At 37.2% G+C, this 21,879-nt stretch overlaps 1 protein-coding gene across 2 annotated transcripts; it reads left to right on the top strand.

Annotated features, from left to right (window-relative positions):
- Positions 1-955: 955 nt before the first annotated feature.
- On the top strand, positions 956-21,309 carry BNC1 (basonuclin zinc finger protein 1). Of its 2 annotated transcripts, XM_075045150.1 has the most exons (5): positions 956-1,122; positions 13,612-13,714; positions 13,874-14,109; positions 15,336-17,263; positions 19,330-21,309. In XM_075045150.1, exons 1-5 carry the CDS (start codon positions 1,114-1,116, stop codon positions 20,009-20,011), a joined length of 2,958 nt encoding a protein of 985 aa, XP_074901251.1. In that variant the 5' UTR covers positions 956-1,113; the 3' UTR covers positions 20,012-21,309. The 2 variants fall into 2 exon arrangements, with proteins under 2 accessions (XP_074901251.1, XP_074901250.1); XM_075045149.1 differs by lacking the exon at positions 956-1,122 and having other exon boundaries at positions 13,546-13,714.
- The last annotated feature ends 570 nt before the right edge of the window (positions 21,310-21,879 follow it).

Here is a 21,879-nt window from a genome sequence, read left to right on the forward strand (position 1 = left end):
GGTCAAATATGTCCTGGTGTATTCCTACAAGGATTCCCACTGAGTTCAATGCGACTTGCTCATGTCTATCTCTGGGCGTAGCACAGTGTATTCCTGGGTTAGGAGAGTGCCAAGAAATTATCTACAGGAGGCAAAAGTAGAGTAGAGAGAAGGGGAGAAGTGTTTTGTTTGGGGGTTTGTTTTGTTTTTTTAAATAGGTGAGAAACGACTATGACAAAAATCCTGCTCTAACCCATGAATGCAACCTAACACCTGAATAACTGAAACCAGATTTTGCCCCAATTACTGAAAAGTAATTCTTCTCCTGTCTTTATGACCTGTATTTCTCTTAATAGGAAGCTTCAACTTCATAAAAAGAAATAGAATTCAGCCCTAGCTCAAAAGTAAGTTGATAGAGGGAAATGTTTTCACTTTAAAAAATACACACCCCACTCAGTGAACCTTTGAGACCTGCAACTGTTTAAAAAGAGAAAAAAAGCAACAAACAAAAAACAAACGCCACAGCAGCTGCAATTTGAAAAACAACACTCTGGCGCTAAAAATAAGTAATTTTAATCGTAAGTACCTCATAGCTTATTTGCAGATAGTTGCACACTCTGAGAAGAAAAAAAAAAACCCTGTAATAGGCCTTAGGTCAGCTGCATTGATTTAATGCATTACTTAGGCTGCCAGAGCAGAGGTAGAATCTCCTCGCACTGCATTAGGAGCGCCTCAAGCCTCCGTGACTCCTTTTGATCAAATCTCTGTGAAAGATGAGTGTCATGCCCTCTTCAAGCCAGCTGTGAGGGGACTGCCCTGCGACTGGAGGAGCACGCTGGAGCACACCACTCCGGGGCAGCGAGGTGAGAGCTGGCTGCAGAGGTGAGAGGCAGACACAACTTCGTACTGTAGGTCTGGAGAACACCAAGGGGGAGGATCTTATTTCACTCCCCTGTGCACAGCCTGAGCATACATCAGACCTTGAGGTGCTCAGAGTCAGACAAGAGTAAAGAGGCGTGTGATGGTTCTGCCTTAGTACTTGTACAGGCAGGAGTGTTTCCAGTACTTCTTTGTACAACTCACTGAGGGAATGGGAAACTGTTTTATAGCTCTGGAAACATAAGCACAGTAAGAATGTCTGAGGTAAGGAAAGTTCTTTGCAGTTCTATATGAATGTGTATTTTTACTGTGCAACTTTTACTTGTGGTTATGCACTGTGGAGATATAAAAAATCTTGCAATGGTGTTGTTTTGGGTAATGAACAATGGAGATGAGAGCTGTAGGGAGCTGTACTCTCCATATCTTAATTACGAAAAGATACTGTGAAAGTAGAAAACTAGTTTATGTAAAAAATCCTGGTTTTCTTTCTGCTGTGCACTGTAAACAACTGTATGACTTTTCTGTTCTACAGTAAGTAATGTAGAATTGCAGGCTGATTATAATAAGCAGAGCCATCACTTGTGTAATTGTTTTCCAATTGAAGTAGTAGCATGTAAATCATAAATACTTGACAATGTTTAATTGTACAAATCCTCGGTATACATTAATAGCAATAAAATCTGTGATTTGTGACTCAGATGTGTTCTGAGTCAAGTGTTTTAAGCAGATACATTATCATTATCATGACGTATAAATGCACTGGAGAGCAGACAACAATGTAATTTCACTACGAAGTTCTTTAGAAATTACCACTAAAGTGGAGTCTAATGTATGTCCTTTATATACAATTTATTGTTGACTATTTAGCATCCAGAAAATAAGGCCAGTAATTCTTTTCTTAGGATCAATCTGTTTGTATTTCAGGGGGGAGAGCGGGGGGGGGGGAGAATGAGTGTGTGTTTGTGTGTATGTATATATGGGGGGGTCTGTTTTTTTAAATATATTGTGCTAATTAAGAGGTTAAATGCATCAGAATACAAGATACTAATTTATTCTCCTTTTTTTTTTTTCATCACATAGAAAAATAAACATGGTTTAATTGTCAGCTCATACATGATGAGGTTTTGTTAGATGTGTTTAAGATACAGCATTTTACTTTCTGGTTTATTAAGTGGCCAAATACTTCTAGTCCTCTGTGTAAAGAATCCGTGGTTTAAAAATGAGGAGAGGGCAGATCGCTAACCCAGGGGAGGACTACTGATATACACAGGCTGTGGTTTATCCTTCTGTAAAATCCTGTGGGTAAAAAGTGACACTATTTTCCCCCCACCATTTTTTTTTTTATGTGTGTGTGTGTGTGTGTTGTTGTCGTTGTTTTTCAGTTTGAATAACCTGGGAGCCAGGCAACATTCTGATATTTTGGAGACGTGTGAGAGAGAAAATGAAATAAACTAGTTTAGTTTTAATTTAAAATAAACCATTGTTTGAAAGGCATTTAGCAGTCAATTTTCACATCTGATCTGAAGTTGGAGTTTATTGTGCTCATTTAGTTGAGATTTGTTGTTCAAGCGATTTCTATATAAATTTTTGTAATTCATGTAACTACTTGGCTTCTTGAACCTCGGGAGCTGATTGTTTGTCTTATCTTTTGGTGAGCTAACTCTGCGTTATGTTGCAAAACCTTGAGGCATGTTGTGTTTCTTCGTGTTCCTGCAGTCTGCAAGTGAAGTCAGCTTCATTAGTTTCATGATGGCACATCAGTGCATGGCTGGTGTTGCCGCTTCCTTCAAGCTACTCCCGGAGCATGATCTGGGCTGCCTTGGTTTGGATAAGCTTGTAAGGATTTGTCAGCCAGATGTGACAAGATTGTCAAGAGGCAAGTAAAGAAGGAGATCTGATATTAATCAGTGCATAGCTTGGAGCCAAACTTTCTCAAATGCAGTGTAGTAACATGTTCTTCTCATTTACTGCTTCTCTTTGTGGCTATAGAACTGCCACTGTCTGAGTTTGACGGTTAAAAGGGATGCCAGCTAATAGTCTTTAATTGTAAGGATACAATTCTAGGTGGGAAAAGATCGTATGCTTCTATTTTCAACATCCTTTTGGAAAATACAGTTTTGTTTACTGCAGTTTGCTGGAAAATATGCGTTACGTTAGACAAGAGTCTCTGTTTCTGTACTTTGGTTTTAAAATACTGAAATTGTGGCTCAGCTCTCAGTGCTGGAGGAGTGGGAGGTGGGGAGCCTCACTCCACTTCAGGTCATGGTGCAAAGTAGGACTAGCATTATTTTTAACTACTAACAACAGTGCATGTTGGTTTTCTTTTGTTCTAGTGATTAGAACAATATACACTAAGGAATACCTTTCTAATTTCTTCTTTTACAGAAAAGGGAAAAAATACAGACTTTCAAAGAACATATGTATGTTCCATTACATCTATTTACCATTATGTGTATAACGCTAATAATTATTCCTTACAATCAATATAATTGTGTATTTCTGTTTGAATTAAACTCTAGAGTTTTTAGTAGTTTGCAGCTTAGTCAGACTTTTCTTTTAACAGTAGGTGAACATGTAAAAAGTAACTAATCTTATGTTATGGAAAATGCATTTTTGTTATACCTAATATACAGATTTTTGCTTGCTCAATTTTTTTTAAAAAGTAATTGTTCTGTTTATTCTTCAAACTACCAAACCATCTACAACCTATTCAGAACTCTAAATATAATGGTATCTGCAAACATATCTACACATTCATGAGAGTTAAATCTTCACAGAAACAGGAAAAATTACTACAAATTGTGGGCCACTTCATGGGCTTTACTATAGCCGAGATGAAATTCTTCTTACTTAGGCTGCAACAAGGTTTGGCCTTTTGATACCAAATGTCTTGACTTCCAGCTTCCATGACTGTTCATATTGTTGAAAAATCTCTTCATACAACATTGAGCATGTCATTCCATTTCCAATCAAACAAGCCAGTGATCTATTTTGTTTTCAGTGATAAAGACTTACTTATGATAATATTAAATACACCTCTGATAAGAACATAAATGTTCTCATTTTATTTTAGATTATGGTTTTTGCTATGTGTATGTTTTAAAAGCACTTTTTGTATGATTTTGCATTTAGTAAACATTTTCCATGCAGATTTGAGCTAAAACTTAGGTACGGATCTTGAATTCATTATTCCAGCAAAACATCCACCAAATGCAGGGAAGAAAAACTATTGTTTTGGCCCTCTGGATCATCTCCTGCCCTTCCTGCCTTCAGTGGTGCAGGAACTCTCACAGTCCCTATGTGCTGGGCAGCCAGCAGTTTTTGTCCTAAGAGATGCTACAGTTGAAGTTTTACAGCAAGTGTCATTACCTTTCTTTTTAGTTTTTATTTCTTATTATTTTGTTGCTAATTGCTATCTAAAAAAATCTGCTTAGGGACTGAAACTTCAATATTCAGACTAAAAAAAAAATATTATTCAGGGAATAAGGAAAAATGACAATTTCTAACAGACTTGTCATTTTAGAATAAAGAACAATGACATTTTCATTCCACACTTTAAAACCGTAGTAGGATTGTTTCTTCAAAAAATAACAAAACAACAACAACAACAACAAAAAACACAAAACAAGAAAAAGGCAAAATGCAAACTTTTGGCTTCAAATTTCAAATATAGCTGATGAACAGTGAGAAATGGTTATTCTTCATTTGAAAGTAGCTGATGTCTGAAAGCCAGTTAAAAGTTTCCTCGCCTGTGTTCAACAAAAAGGAATACAGTTTTAAATTGTGAACTTACCAATGAAGCTATACTGTTGCATAAAATATTGCATAACTGTAGCACCATAGATAGTATCGTGTGATAGTTTCATGTATGTGTGTACAAATATTGTTTGGGTTTAAAATTTATGAAATTGCATTAAATGAAATTGTGTAACGCTAAATATTTCAGAGCGCTGTTACTTTTCTTTTATTCTTTAATCTATGTCTTTGAACTGTAACAGGAAAAAAGGAAAAAAATTTAAGCATGCATATTTTATGGCTTTGAGACTTATGCAGCGATGTGGGGAGCTGAAAAAGTTAGGATTGTCTTTGAAATGTTAGCTCACCCACATTGCACATATACAACATCTTATAAATTAGGAAAAGAGTTAGAGACATATTTTAAGGGGTTTGCAGTTGATTTATACTAATATTCGTCATTTCTCTGATACTTGTGCATTTGCGTTTATAACACTTATTTCTTGCTAACGTAGGGCTTGGAGTTAAATATTTAATTAAACTTCAGTTCATGGATAGGTCTGTAGTTTCAGCATTAACATGGTGTGCATAGCATGCCAATACAGATAAATAGTATGTGCGCAATTTATTTGCTAGGTTAAATAGCATCTAGTGCTTTATCATAAGAAATTTCACACCATTTCTATCTAGTGACTTATCTTTACCCCTAAAGCCTGAGCATTTTTTCTCATCAGTATGCAGCAATCTGTTACTCATTTTTGAAATGCACTAATAAGAATAGTTTTTCCTGTAAATCTATTAAAAAGCAAAATTACTTCAATATCTTGTGATAGACGCTGCTTAATACTCAGCGAAATGTTTCTGACCTACGCAGGCTAGGGCAGGTATGCCATGGGAACTGTAGTGTTGTAGTCTGTTTCAGAATCAAAAGTAAATCACAACTATAAGATCATGATAATGTGACATTTTTCATCCCTCAATTTGTATTTCTTGTTTTCTTTTCCAAACCAAACGGTAAAAGAGGATCTAAATACATTCCCGAGTTTGACCAAGCTGTCTGTCAGCACACACCTGTTGTTAACAAGTGAGATTAATTGCAGCATAAGCCAATGTATCTACAAGCATGTTGCTGAACAGCAAAATTAAGTTTTACCGTCCAGTGCTTTTTGTTTGAAGAGTAGCAGTCTGAGTGTGTGTGCTCACACGCGCACGCACACACACACACACATTCTTTTCTCTTTATAATTATTTTGACAGTGTCATTAACAAGAGTTGCCCTAAGGGGCCCTTTAGGGTAAGTGACATGCATGAGGAGTGATTTTCATCCCACAAGTTATGCTGTGATTAAGGTTCGGCCTTGTAGCATGCTCCCTTTCTCAGAAACGGCTCCCTTCTGCTTCCTCACCCAGCTGCATTGCCCGAGACTGCCCAGAGCTCCTCTCCGTTAGCTGCGAAAGCTGCCGCTGAGCCCGAATTGGCTGTAGGGTTGTGAGTCTGTATTTAGTTTAGCCTCTTATCTCAGCTCCCCACTCTCGGGACTGTTCTGAGTTAGAAAAACTTTTTAACGAAGTGGCGACATGTGGACTCGTGGTCCATAATTCAGTAGCTACCTAAAACTGTCTCTTTAATCCACAAGCATGGCTGATTTGATGGGGTGGTGCCATCGTGTGAAGGTATTACCTAATTTCAATTCCATCTTACTGAGCTTTTTCACTCCCCCCCCCACCCCCTTTTTGGCAGTTTTTGAGTATGTTTTAGTTAATTATTACAAGGACAATTAAACATTTTCAGCTCAAGGTGCTCGACTGCACCCACAAGAGAGATTTGGTCAAATTCTATGCCAAAATTGGCTTTGTTCAGCCCCACTGAGGGAGACGGTAATGGGATAATGCGACTTGCTGCAGGATCTGGGTTGTAAATACTCTGTTTACGTGTATTCTCAAGCTGTGGCTGTTTAGAAGGAGGTCAGGTTTTGGTATCTGACCCCAAATAAACAATATGAATATATACATAAGGAGCCAGATAATTAATGGGATGTATTCTGTGGTCTTATCTAGAAAATGTATTCAACTTGTGGCCTTTGTGTTCTTATAGGAGTAAAAATCATAACATAATTTCCCCACAGAGAAGGGCTAAGTGGGAGTTGAGTGGTATCAGCACCAGCCAAAATTTTCAGTGTAATAGGTGTTAAGTTCAACTCCTAAAGCCATGTTTGGCTTCTGAAACAAAAGCTTTTTGTCTGGGTTTTTCAAAGGTTCTTGCACCTTCTGAGCTTGGTAGAAGCGCACATGATTGGTGTGTATGAGAACCAGCCCAGTTACTTGGGAGCCGTCATGGACTTAGGAACTGAGTTGTGAGTGTAACTTTGTGTTTAGTGGCACTGTAAAAGGCAAGTTGTGACCCATCTCCATCTTTCCCATCTCTCTTCTAGTTGGTCTCTTAAGCAGGAGACAAGAATTTTGCTAAATTATTTTACTAATAAGCAGTTTGCCAAATGAATCATCTAGGGCTAGCATTTTAAACATGTCTGTTAATGGAGAAGGTTGGAGCTACTTGGTCAGTGCTGTTTATTTTGTCACAGCCGAGTGCAACTTTACTTAATTAAAAGCTCAAAATATGGAGGATATCAGACTGTTTTCTGTATACAACAAACTGCAAGGCTTGTTTACTTCTCATGAAAGATGTTTGTTGTTACTTATTATGTTTATTAAAACACTGTATTAACATCAGCTCGTTCTTTGAAAGAAATATTTTAGTGAGATAAGACTGTGGAAATGGTGTGTGCAGCATTCAGTCCAATATAATTAGAAATCTTATAAGGACCTTTCCCTTGTTTTAATAATTTTGTGTAATTATTTATTTTAGTCTTAAGGATTTTTAAACTTTAGTATAGAAACAGCTGAACTTGCAAGAGCCAAATGTACTTGAGTAGGCATAAATGTACATGAATGGAAATCCCTTTGTTTCAAGGGCTAAGGTTGTTAAAGGCAGGCAGTGTATGTATACTATCGGTGGTGTGTAACTTACCAGTACAGCTTTGACCTCAGCCATAACTGAGAACCTTAAAGACGTGACAGAAGAAAACACCATAATACTGAGCTGAATGTGTGCAAGTTGTAGCATGGACCAAGTCTACTTTGTGCAGAGTAACACTCAAATTGTCCTTGCCATCAGACCTATACACATGGAAGTGCCTTTCAGTGTACTATTGCTTTTGAGTGTCTCCCTTTTCCCCATTCCCTGTGTGTCCTCCCAGCTCTACTTACAGGCAGCAAAGGGTTTCCATATTCTGTCCATCCTTCAGGCATCCTGTTTCCTCATGGAAGTAAGCATGCCAGGAAGAAGAAAATGGCCTTTCCTTGAAGATGCTGCAGCAGCCCTCCTCATGTTGTCTGCAGGCAGATGGGATTCATAGCCTTACTAAACTTTCAAGGAACAATAGAGATATAAGATGCCTAATCTAAACTCTAACAGATATAATATCAATGTGCAATTTAGGCTTAATTCTTGGGCTATGTCTTCAACAAGTGCTTATATTATCTAGAGCAGCCCAACACCTTTTGTGATTGTACTTGGAATATACTGGAATATATTTCAGTTCCAATAAACTGCAGGGAGCTCAACAGAGTACCCAAACCTGAAGCCTGTGTTTAGGAAGAACACACACAAGGGCTAAATATGTACTATAGAGTGGACAGGGTGGATACAAATACATGTGGGGTAGATGAAAAAAAACCCAAATATTATTGGCATGATACAGATAGGCACAGCTATGTTATGATACAGTGAAAGTAAGGTGGACAAAATGTAAATTGAGAACTTGTTTTAAATCATGACAAAACTGACAGACAGTATTATTTATCAGTGGAATATATCCCTAGGGGAAGTGGCAAAAGTTGCCTGACAAAAAAATGGACAAAGCAAAGCTTTGCTCATTGTATGATGTGGAAAAGTACAGCATTGACAGAGATGCTTAAGATAAGGGGGTTTTAATTTGTCTCTGCTTTCAGTGGTTGTTCAAAGGATTCAAATGCAGAAGTAATCAAATGTAACTGGGTGATGAAAAAGGAAGACTTATTTAAACTTTGCAACCGCAAGAAACCCAGTGGCTAACAGTAAAAACAGGAAAGAAAAATTGGACAGGAAAGCAACTTCGCACTCATGTATAGTTACTGTTTTCTTTACTGAAAGATGCACACAGATTTGGATTTGGCCTTTGATTTAGCTGTGGGCTGTACTTTTAATTTAAGAGATGGTAAATGTATCCATCCCTTTACTTCCCTTGCAAATCTTTTACAACATGCAAGCAAGAAAATATTTCCTAATAACCAGACATATGTCCCATGTTTAATTTATTTCTACAAACCAAAAAGAGAGCTTAATTTCTGTGAATTGTTCTTAATATGTGAGGATATTTTTACCTGTACTCTAGGAAGGAAAAAGGCTTTCATGTTTTAGCTGATCGGCAGAGAAAAAAATTCCTAATACTTTACAAATTTATCTTCTTCCCCTGTTATAAATCTTGCCTCTTCCTCCACAAGAGTTCTTACTGTGGAGCTACTGCAAGTCTATTCTGCAGAAATGGGACACATCCCAGTTCTTTCCTATAGGATATGTGCTCACCGGAGCACATATTTTGCAGGGTTACATATATTCAGTGGGGCATATATTCAGTGGGATTACTTTTTCTGGGAAATGAAAGTGATATGGCTTGTTGCTAGAAGCTCTCAATAAAGGACGTGAAAAGCCGTATCTGTTATATCTCGTCTAATGAAAGTTTCTCTCACACATTTCTTTCATGTAACTCCTATTTCTTCTTCAAACTTGCATTTTAAACTGACAGGAATTTCTAATCCCTGCTTGCAAAAGATATTGCTGTAACGTGGCATCAATGACACCATTTTGTCAGTAATCCTCATAGCAGAGCAGCGAAGCTCTCATGCTCTTCATGTGATGGCAGTAGCTTAAAAAAAAAAGGCACTTTCTAAAGTGAGGGGTAGCTTTGTGCAAAGAAGACAGGGGTTCTTCTTGGATGCCAGAAACATGTGAAGGTGCTGACCTGTACATTACTGACACTAAATACTACCAGGGCAATCTGGGACTTGCTCTTCCATTTTACTGGTGTCTGCACTTGCAGGTCTCACTGCGTGCAGAGAGCCAGACCAGCTTTCTAGCGTGAGCAGAGATGTCTTACTTTTAATTTGTTTCCCAAGCTAAAGTGCCGTCAAACCAGAATCCACTTAATACTGAATGAGATTTGATACAGTTATACTGCCTTTCTTCCCTTGCTGCATTTTTTAAAACCTGCTGTTAGTATGTTGCAAGTGAGCATATGTCCCAAAAGGCTTCAGGAGAGCATAGATGATCTCAAACTTATTTTATGAAACAAAGCCTGGTTACATATAGAGAATCAGAATGAACTTGTCCCATTAGCTTGTTCTTTTCTTCAGCTGTGAAGGCTTTGAGTGGGTTGCAAAGAAACATTTGGTAACTTTTGAAGCATAATCGAAGCCACATCAATATCTGGCAGAAAAGATGACAGCAGTCGTGACTTTCAGGCAACAGATATTAAGATTTGTTTTTCAGTGGTTAGTAGTTAGATGTTATTCAGTGGCCAGTTTAATGGTTAATCTGTTTCTCTTGTAATAAGGAATCATTTGTATTAAAAATCTGACATTCAGCTTCCCATAGTCATGCTGGTAAAACCACAGAAAATTTTTATCAGAATTTTCAACTTTATTTAAAAAAAAATGAAGGAAGTGTTGCTGATAATGGATTTGGAAAGATCCATTTGTGATGGAGAGAGTGACCAGAAAACAATAACAAGATCCTTCATGATAGCAAAAGATTGAATTTTTTTTCAACATCTGCCTTATGTTTCTGGAAAACGAAACTAAATAATAAACCTGAATGAAAGGATTGCACTTTTAAAAATTTCCACTTTAATTTCCATCACATTTCCAATCCTTTATGATTTTGAAGCTTTACATGTATGCAATATATAAAGTTATTCCTTTGTTCTGTAGAATGAAATTGTGTGTACATTCCTCTTGTTGGGAAAATAAAGCTCATTAAAAGACTTGATATAATTACAGTACCTTAGAATAGGCGTATTAAGGATAGTAGGATTAGCAGGCAAAAGACAAGCATATTAATCTCATGAAGTTTTGCTAAGTTTCTCTTCATTAAACTCTGATATAAGTTAATTTGGGAGATAATCAAAGTGCATCTTTTACAAGTGCCTTTTTAAGTTGAACAATGAACGAAGATTTAAAATTGTGCCTCCCTGACTATTTTAAAAGTTAATTTTGCCATGTGATATGTTCTCTGTGACTATATTAACACAAATAGGAAAGTTTTAGGAGATGCAGACTCTGACAAGCACAAATGAAAGGAAATGCTACCAACCTGAAAATCACACTTGTTTCTTCTCAGGGATTCTTACAAGTAGTTTTTTAAGTCAGTGACAGATCCCTGATTTGAGGGTATACCTTTGATATGTTAGCAGTATGCAAGCTAACTACATCTAAGTCTAGTGTCCAGAAGCAGTAATGTATTGACTTGAGAGGGGATCAATCCCATATTTAGAATAGAAGGGGAAGTCTACTCCCTTTCTAATAGCCACTTTCATATATGTAAAACAAAATGTCCTCCTTTTGCTTTCTCTGGTTTTTGCACATGCAGTCTTCTACACATATACAGGAAGACAAAATAAATACATGTACAGTAGAGAAGAAAGGTCTCACACAAAGCTATGGAATGCAAATTTTTGTGCGGTGTATCTTTCTTGTCTAAGTACACAAATTAAGAAAAAAAAAATAGTTCTAAAGGTCAGTGACTTGTGGAACATGTCCAAAGGAAAAGGAATGGAAAAAAAAATTGAAATCTCAATTAAATTATCATCATGACAGCTTTTTTCATTGTGCATATTTCTGTTACTTCTTGCAGAAAAAAAAGGAAAAACTCTTTCGTAATTTTGTCTGGAGGGTCTGCAAAAGATGCATTCATGGAATGCACTGTAGCTTACCAAACCTAGCAGGATTGCCTATGGAAGGGGCTCGGTCTGTGCAAGTCACAGAATATTATGAATGTATGTAGAAGACTTGAACTGCATTATTGTTTGAATTCTTGCAATAGAAATGAATCAGCAGACAACTACACCTTTTTTCCCCAACTTTTCCATAAGAAATTTATGGCTTTTTATTGTTATATGAAAGTATTTTAGCATCTAAGTGAAAATATAACCTCCATTAAACTGAAGCAATTCACACTGCGTAGGGTATTGATGTGTATTTTATGACTTTATGGGGAGCACAGAGCTTTTCCCGAGAATCAGTATTTTGCAACGGCTCCTTTAAAAGATTAAAGGCAAAGTGGTTCAGAGATTTCAATAGCCCTGTTGCCACTTGTTCCAGTCCTTCAAATAAAGATGAATCTCAGCATCAAGTCACTGCAGTTTGGAGATGTGCATGTAAGCTAATTCCTTGATAAGCCAGCTACTGAGATTTAAAAATCTCATTCCAAATCCAGTCATGTAAAGCCCTAGGCACCCAAATATCCTGCACATGCTTGTTTGTAGTAAACTGTTGTATGTCATGTCTTCTTCTGCCCTGAGTCAGTCAAATTCGTCAAGCCCAAAGAAATGCCCCTTGCAAAGTGAAATTACCTTTCTCTCCTGTTCTTTTCATTTTAAACATTTCCTGCATCCATCTTTCCTAGCCTTATTGTCCAAAAACTTGCTTCTTCATATGTTTTCCAAAAGTGCCAATGTGGGGATGCCTGCACTGAAAAGACATTACTTTTTTCTTCAAGTCTTGTCTTGCTTTTCTGTGGGTATTAATAAGTAGTGGAAGTCCCCATTTTGCATAAGACCCTAGGAGCAGGAGTAGCAGCCAGCAGTGGGCATAACTTTGCCTTATTTCATATTTGCCTCTCTGTACTTTAAAATGTAAAACATTTTGGTTTAAAAACAGAAAAATGCAGACATGCTACAATTGCATAATCTAACTTTTTTTTTACTCCAGTGCAGACTTTCTGCACATTAATTTCTTCACTTTCCCTCCCTTAATAAATATTCTATTTATGCAGGAACTATTCTCAGTATCAGATCTAAGCAATACAGAATCATACAAATGCTTTGCTCTATAGCAATCCCTATGGAGCTTTAACTAGGACCTCAAAGTTGTCTGTCTGCCTTCTGCAGCAGATGGGCACATACAGAAGAAAGCATATATTTCAGGAAGTAAGTTTGTATTACACTGTTGATTAGGAATATCTGAATACTAATTCGATTTGCATTATAGATGACCTTGGTGAGAATAAAGTGATGCACAAATTGAACTGTGCAACTGGTTGCTGTCTGTTTGTGTGCTCTGTTTTGCCTATTCTCTTTCAAGCATTTCCCTTACAAAATGTGACTGCTACAGTCTTTGAGGAGTTGGAGTGCTTTTTGGTGAGCTTTGTTACTGAGGAGCGTTGGTGAACTCCTGTATCTGTGACAGGATAGATATATTCTGTGTGGATACTGCTGTATGTAAGGGATGGGCACCTATGCAGAGCTAATACATTGCTCATTAGAACTTCCTATATTGCAGTATGGAGTTCCAGCAAAATTTCAAGAGAGTGGGACTTTCATTTGTATGTCTTTCTTTCAAACCTTCCTGAAAAAGTGATCTTACATGAAGATCATAGCTTAGATGAATGCACAAGAACATATTATTATTGTTATAAAGGTTCTTCAGCCTAAATAAATCCAGAAAAGTGCTGCTACATATGTCACTAAATATTTTGTTTCCATAATATTCCAGTGTTCTAGCTGGTGACCAGTTCTCTTTAAAGCAGAGGTAGTCTTGCATAACTCAGGTTTTGCCTGCATTACTTATATTGCACATTGATAGGTATGTGCTGGTATGTTAACTCTGTCTTCATATGGATTTTATGGGTGTATGGTACATGTATAGTCTGCACACTCTAGGTGGTGCTTATATATTACCTGTCATGCTTTCTATTGATTTCCAGGCTATTCGATGCACTCTCGTGAACTGTAGTTGTCAGTGTTTCAAACCTGGGAAAATAAATCAGCGACAATGTGACCAATGCCGGCATGGATGGGTAGCACATGGTAATATTTGTTCTTACAATCTATATAAAACCTTTTAAGATCCTCCTCACTATAGCATGCTTTTTGTGTCACCCCTCACACACCCCAATTATAGTTGCATTCAATTTTATCTACCTCCTGTGACTCAAGTTTATTTACGTTTTGTGATTTTATTTTCAGCCCTGAGCAAATTAAGGATTCCCAACCTCTACCCATCAAGCCAGGTAGAAATAGTTCAATCCAATGTTGTCTTTGATATCAGTAGCCTCATGTTGTATGGAACCCAAGCCATTCCTGTGCGCCTTAAAATTCTGCTAGATCGGCTTTTCAGTGTTCTGAAGCAGGAAGAAGTGATACAAATTCTCCATGCTCTGGATTGGACACTACAGGATTATATACGTGGATATGTGCTACAGGTATTTAAAGGGGCTTCTTAAATATAAATACGATGGCTATGCAGTATTTCGTAATGTTTTCTAGCTTAATCTTATCAGTGGTTCACAATGTGTTAACAGTATGGTACATCTGAAAGGCAGTAATAGACTTGTACAAGCTTAGTGCCAGAAAAGAAAGGGTGGATTTTTGGTCATTGCTCTCTTTAGTCAGACTTAACTGAAATCTTCCTACTTTGCTCAAATCTATCACCAAAGGTAAGCCAAGATCAGAAGTTACTTGGAATGTATCGAAGTAAAGGCTTCAGAATTTGCTGTAGTGTGTATTTAAACAGTGAGTTTACGTTTGTACAGCAGAATAATACATTGATAAATCAACTTGCCATCATTTTAAACACCAGGGACAATATTCATCTCTGGTGTCGTGCTACTGACCTTACTGGAGCTACATCAAGGATGAATTTGGCCCTATGTGCTTACACTTATGTTAGTCCTTGCTACTGTGGAAGTTACCTTTTATGTAAAGTAACATTATGATCTTACATTATGACGCGAATCAATATTTAATGGTCTTGATAATCTTGCTTTTTAGTGTTAGGATTAAAAATATGGAATCAATTACCTTGAACCTCTACCACATGAAAAATTTATAATGTTACATTCTTCATCATCTTAGAAACTCTTACATGCACTGTGAAAAATCTCAGTAGGCCATCAAATACATGTTCTGTGATAAAATATTTATTGTAGTTATTGGGAAAAGTTAGGCATAGCTAGTTTGAAAGAACTCCAACACTCTAGTGTAATTACAGCTGTGCTCTGTGAACACTGGCAATAGATCAATACAGGTTCATTTGTTCTCTGATCTTAGTTGCTTGGAAGATTATTAAACTTGCAATGAAAAAATACTTGACTTAAATGAGGAGCTAAATCTTGGTCTGATTGCTCCATCTCCACTGTCTGTACTTACACGTTACTAACCGTTGTTCAAGTGACGTGTCTTAATTTTGGTGGAAAAAATAGTTTATTGGAAAGTATTACTGTCAGTTCAGAAAGAAATAATATCACCAATGTGGTAAATTTTGGAAGAAAGTATCACAGAATTGGCATTAATCTCTCATTAAATAGAATGACTTTATCTTTTTGCTGAAGAAGAATTTTTAGTCCCTGAAAAAATGAGAGATTCAGGGAGAGGGTTTTTTTGTTTGCCTTAACTAATGTCTGACTCATTTAAATATTTTTGGCTTTAGGATGCTTCAGGAAAGGTGCTGGATCACTGGAGCATAATGACCACTGAAGAAGAACTGGCTACTTTGCAGCAGTTTCTTCGTTTTGGAGAAACTAAGTCCATTGTAGAGTTAATGGCAATTCAAGAGAAAGAAGGGCAATCAATTATAATACCACCACCAACTGCTAATTTGGATATTAGGGCATTCATTGAGAGCTGCAATCAACACAGTCCTAATTTTTCTGCTTCCTTGGACAAAATGAGTCCCACCAACATTCATCCCTTTGAAAATATTGTAAATAACATGGCTTTCATGCTGCCATTTCAGTTTTTCAGTCCAGTGCCTCCACCTTTGATAGGTTCACCACCAGAAAGACATTTGATTGAGCAAGGTCAAGACCATAGCAATGAAACTAAACAAGATGTTCAGATGCCATTTTCTGAAAGCAGCTTCTTAACTTCTAGTTCTGCACCATTTCAAGTTGAAAATGAGAGCAGCATAAATGGTCCAGATGTCACTACTAAAACAGAAGATGATGCCCTTTTAAGTGATTCCAGTTCACATAATACAGCAGCAAAGCTTGAAATGACAGCACTATCTCCAGAAAACAAAATTAAATCTGTTGAAAAAAATGGCGCTGGGCCAAGGAAAGGGCGTGTTTTCTGCACTGCATGTGAAAAGACATTTTATGACAAAGGTACTTTGAAAATACATTACAATGCTGTTCATCTGAAGATAAAGCACAAATGCACAATTGAGGGCTGCAATATGGTATTTAGCTCTTTGCGTAGCCGAAATCGTCATAGTGCAAATCCTAACCCCAGACTCCATATGCCAATGAACAGAAATAACAGGGATAAAGATCTAAGAAATGGTTTGACCATTGCTGGACCTGGAGATAGTAAAAGGACAGAATTTACAATTTTAACTCCGGATAGCAGAACTATTACCAGCTATGCCAGCTCCTGTACAGATTCGAAGGGTCAGGCTGGATTTCCCAGTATTGGACAGAATGGTGTCCTCTTTCCAAACCTGAAGACAGTACAGCCTGTTCTTCCTTTTTATCGTAGTCCAGTCACACCAGCTGAGCTTGCTAATACTCCAGGTACTCTTCCTTCTCTGCCTCTTGTTTCTTCCTCAATACCAGAGCAGCTTGTTTCAAATGAATTGCCATTTGACATGCTACCCAAGAAGAAATCTCGTAAATCAAGTATGCCTATTAAGATAGAGAAAGAAGCTGTTGAGACACCTAATGAAAGTAGTGATGTTGCCAGTTCTGAAGATGATACACGTCTGCAGGTGGTAAGCGATGGAGAGCTTGAGACCTGTGAGCATAAGATAGAGAAGCGGGTGACCGACAGGGTGGAAAAGCACCCCCATTCAGGTAATTCATGGAAATCTATCTCTGGGGTAGAGGGCCCAAAGTATTTTGAATCTGTCTTTGCGCCAAATAACAAATACATCAAGGATATCCCTGAGAATGAATTGCATCACTGTGAGAAAGAGGTTAAACCAGAAGAAAACCAACCTTTAAAAATAGTTTCCCATGAGATTATATATGAAGATCCAAAACACCACCACAATGATGTTATAAAACCAATGACTGAAGCCCCCATGTATATTAAAGAGCAGTCAAAGCGCAGGATCCCTAAAAATGACTGCCCTGAATTGCAACACCACTTGCTGACTGGGGGCTTTTTCAGCACTTTGTCAAACAGGGGTGCTGCCATTCCTTGTTTTGAAGACTCTAAAGATATGGATCATGTCAGTCAACATGCACTAGGGATTCAGAAGGAAGAAAGCCGCTTTCATTGTGACATCTGTAAGAAGACTTTTAAAAACCCTTACAGTGTAAAAATGCATTTTAAAAATGTACATCTCAAAGAAATGCATATTTGCACAGTTGAGGGCTGTAATGCTGCTTTCCCTTCTCGTAGAAGTCGAGACAGGTAAGAAAATTATAAACAAAATTGTATTTATTTTACCATCACAATGGAGCCTAATTTGAAATTAAAATGACTGTTTGAGGAATGGAGCCTGCAAAGATTTTCTGTGTATCCTCGTATAACAGGTACGATAACTTATCAGAACATTCATGAAATGAAAATCCATTGAAAGAAACATTTCCTTTCCACTAGGCTACAAGGTATTAAATAAAGCCATGAAAATTTCATAACTGATAAAGACTGCAATAGTTGAAAGAATACTTTAGAACATAAAGGGAAAGCCACAAGGGTATGAATTCAGCAATTTTCCAGTAGACGCATGTGTGGACTTATATGTTTAATATGTACTTTCATGTGTATTTTAATGTATACAGTGTTCTTTAGTGAAAAAGCAATGAGATCAAGTCAGGAAATCTTCACTTGCCCTTGTCCTTGCTTTACTCAAGGATTTTGAACAGGCTGGTGGGAAGAAGCCCATAAGAAAAGCAAGGTTACTCTATGTCAGTACAAAATTAACATCACACAGTGCTAGTTGAACTAACACTATCTGGTGTGTATACACATTGGTAGTGCTTTTATGTGAGATTACATACTAATTCCTAAACTATATCATGAGCTTGATTCGGTTTACTGTTAGCTGCAGTATTGTGTTGCTATAAATCATTTTATTTCAGCCTATTATGCACATAAACTGAGAAACAAGAACTGAAGCTTTATTGTTGACCATCAGTTATGCATCTGAACTGATAAGTGGTAGATAACAAACCTGCTAAAGTGCAACTAAGTGTTGTTAAGATTTCTAACTCTTCTGTAACAGCGTTACAGCAGCTTTTGGCTGCAGGAAGCATGCCTGGATAGTAGTTCAGAGTGACACAAGGTTTAGATTGTCCGTAATCTGCTAGGAGTACTGGAGCCAGCTGATGCAGTCCAGAGAGAGGATGAGCCAGTCTCTGAGGACTGGCCGCTGCATCTGAGATGCACAGATTCATCTGCTGCTGGCAGGGCTTCATACCCTGATCTGCTGCCTGCATCTTCCCAGATGTGAATTCCTCTCCACTGTAATTGTGATATGGGCCACAGGAAAGAAGGCCAGCAGTAAGATTTGCATTCACATGCCGCGAATTCCTTCCCACACCAATATATTCAGTTAAGTTTTAACACAGGTGCTTTTGGAAGATGGTTTATTAACAAAAAAAAAAAGCCAACTCACAAGAAAGTTGACAAGCTTTGTGCAAAACAGTAGTTATTTGGAAAAACTCTGCAGAATTTTCAACACTTTTACATAGAGTGCTGTGACTGCAAGTGCAAAATATTTCTATGCCCTTTTGAACAGTTCATGGTTTGGATTAAACCATGATGGCAAAGGGAAAAATGAATGTTTTCCCTGTCTTGCAATAAACTGAATCTTCTAGCCAGAGCCTGGAAGTTCCCAGTGAGCTTATTGATAGTATTCAATGAGGAGCAGTGATTTTGTTTGTTTTGGTGGTTTTAAACTGAATCCGCAGATGCCCATTTGAAAACTACAAGTTGCATAAAATGCAGTATTCCTTTCTTCAAGGAAATTCCTGTCAAGGAGAAGCTCTGTACTCATGTGTACAGCTGCATCCTGGCACATGGTTACAGTACTTGAGATCATCAATATTTTTTGCAGACTCAGGTGTCACTCCTTTCCTGCTTTGTCCATTGAGAAAGAATCTTGTTTCTTACCCCCCTCAGTCCATTCTCTGATCTCAGTTCAGTATACAGGTTTTCAGTCTGTCCTCCAACTCTTTTAGGCCCAGCACTAGATCGAGTGGAGCAGACAGCTATCCACAATGCAGGAGAGAATCTGAAACATTGATTTTTGTAGAGTTATTTCTGATATATGCCAGTGCAAGCAAGTTCAGATACCCAGTCACGTGTGTAAATCGCCCATGTGCACTCCCAGTGTGGCAGTTGGTCAAATTAGAAGTATACAGTTCATGCATGCTACTAAATATTGATTTTTTTTTCTTTGTTAATGATCATTATGAAACAGCTGTTAAGTGAGGCAAAACACTTTCTTGCTAAGCTTGTCTTTGTTCTTCTAGACATAGTTCAAACCTAAATCTTCATCATAAGCTTCTGACTAAAGATACACTGGAATTCAACAACCATTTCAATGCAACATACCTCTTGAAAGACATGGCTAAGGAGTTTTGTCAAGATGTCTCTTTAAAACAACATGTTGGACATACTTCTGTAATCTTCAAAGGAATGAACAGAACAGGCAGCTTGGTTTTTCCAATGAGCAAAATTAGAGAACCCTGTTCTGAGAGTTATGGATACGATCCATTGAATGATGGAGCTGTTCTGGATCTAAGCACTACTTCCAGCATTAAATCTGAGAGCAGTGCTCATTCTTCTTGGGATTCCGACGGAGGAAGTGAAATATGCACCATGCCTTTGGATGATAGTGATGAAAGCTGTGAAGGACCCAGCCTAATGACCAATGATGAACTCTACCAAGACTGTACTTTAATTGAGAAAGCTAATCAAAACTTTACAAATCTACCTTCCAGTTTGCCAATAACTTGTCACATATGTCAAAAAACATATAGTAATAAAGGGACTTTCAGGGCTCATTACAAAACTGTGCATCTCCGCCAGCTCCACAAATGTAAAGTCCCAGGTTGCAACACAATGTTTTCATCTGTTCGCAGTCGGAACAGGCACAGTCAAAACCCTAATCTGCACAAAAGTCTGGCTGGGTCACCAACTAGCCTACAGTAAGATCATGCTGATCTTAATTTATTTCTGCTAAGAATTAATCATTTCAATTAAGGAATGTGTTAACATTAGTTTTATTTAAACTCATTTGACTTCTAGCCCACTCAACAACCACGGTTAAATTCTTTTCTCCTGTGTGTGCTCTCCAGCAGTTTCATTTAGCAAAGCTTGGTGCTGTAGTTTTTGTGCAATTATTTGGTTTGATGTTAAATAGCTAAAGCTTCTGTAAGGAAAAGAAAGCATCTTAGAAATGGGGGAAATATGGTGACATTAACTAAAGTATTTCTGATACCTGTGAAGTATTACTTGCCAACAATAGGAGCTTCAAATGAGAACCATCATCCCTTGTGTTTACATGTTAAATGAGTTGTTGTGTCATGTAAGAAATGAGTAACGATTGGGGTGAGTTTCCTCTGGTTGGGTTGAGAGTTTTGGGGCTACCATTTCGTTCCTGAGACCATAGTCTGAAGCTGACTTGCAGTATTAGTTGAATGTGGTATTTGCAGTTTACTATATCCCAAAATCCAAAAGCTAAAACACAAATTTGGGAAGACTTTACATACAGTCCAAATCTTCTGAAAATCCTACAGTCCTTACTCTTTAAGTTGACATTTCATTTGAATAAAGATTGCAGTATTTTGGCTTTCTTGGAATTTAGTACCCTTTGGTTTGCAAAAGGAGGGGATACCTAACTTGGTAGGGTTGCCTGAATAAATGTCAAACATTCTGACAAATTGTAGTGATAGAAAGAATGAATAGGTTAAGCTAAAATTTCTAAACCACAGCAAATGCATCCATAAAATAGGGGGGAAAAGTAAACCCTTTAATTTAAAATGCACTTTTTGAGTTCCACTTCCAGGAAGGGAAGAGTTTTTGTTAAAAATAGGGGGTGGGGAAGAAAAAAAAAAAAAAAGAAAAGAAAAAAAAAACCAGAACAACCAAATATCCAAACTGCTTAAGAGTTTAAAAATGCAATTTTAAGCCTTTGAGAGACAGAGATAAAATGGATGCAGTAGATATCTTTCATGATTCAGCAGTTATTGTTTCTCTTACCAGTGGGGGAAAAAACCACATTGATTTTTGTAACAATAGAAGAATGCTTATTCTCATTCACACCTTTTTTTATGAGAACATTGTTCATTACCTGTTAAAATGTTTAATATCTTTGTACTTGTCCCTGTAATTAACAGTATTCTGCATTATGTTCTATGCACTTAAGAAGACTGGTCTTGCATTGTATTTAAAAAACACTTTAATATTTAATTTGTAGTCACATCATACAAATGTTGTGTGTGTACTTGCGGTGCATCATCTTTGACTGAATCATTTCCAAAAAGCAAAAGAAATAAGAAAGCAAGTCTTACAGTACCTTTTTTTTTTTATTTTAATTCACCACTTGAAATCTGTTGATCAATTCTAGTATGCAAGCATTATATTAACAACACAATCTGTACATATACCAAAGCGCTTACAGTATTTGTGGTTTCTAGAACTAGTCTAGTTTTCCAGTACAACTGGATCTTAGTCTTTATTCATTTTTGTGACCAATCAAAAATAGACTGAATTTCTGGATTTCATATGTATGTAGAAAGAATAGTACAATGCTATTGCCATATGTTTTGATGTTTAACTTATTCTAAAATACTATGGTATTGTAACCATTTCATATTGTATAAAAAAAACAAAAGTGGACTGAATATTTCACTAATTCTTTTGAAAACTGGTTTGTGTGTGAGTATGGGTTATGCGAGGAAAAAACATGACACAGTTGTAAATGTTTGTGCTCACTAGAAATGGTTTCCATGCATTGTGTAAAGTAATCTTCTATTTTTTTAATTTACAGTAGGTTTATGTGATATTTAAAATAATCC

This window comes from Buteo buteo, chromosome 13, assembly GCF_964188355.1.
Source record: "Buteo buteo chromosome 13, bButBut1.hap1.1, whole genome shotgun sequence".
NCBI classification, from domain to species: domain Eukaryota; kingdom Metazoa; phylum Chordata; class Aves; order Accipitriformes; family Accipitridae; genus Buteo; species Buteo buteo.

Coding starts and splice junctions, on each gene's coding strand:
- BNC1 (XM_075045149.1), top strand. CDS start 13,546: ATGTATAGTCTGCACACTCTAGGTGGTGCTTATATATTACCTGTCATG. Junction 13,715..13,873: donor GCATGGATGGGTAGCACATG/GTAATATTTGTT, acceptor TTTTATTTTCAG/CCCTGAGCAAATTAAGGATT. Junction 14,110..15,335: donor TACGTGGATATGTGCTACAG/GTATTTAAAGGG, acceptor TTTTGGCTTTAG/GATGCTTCAGGAAAGGTGCT.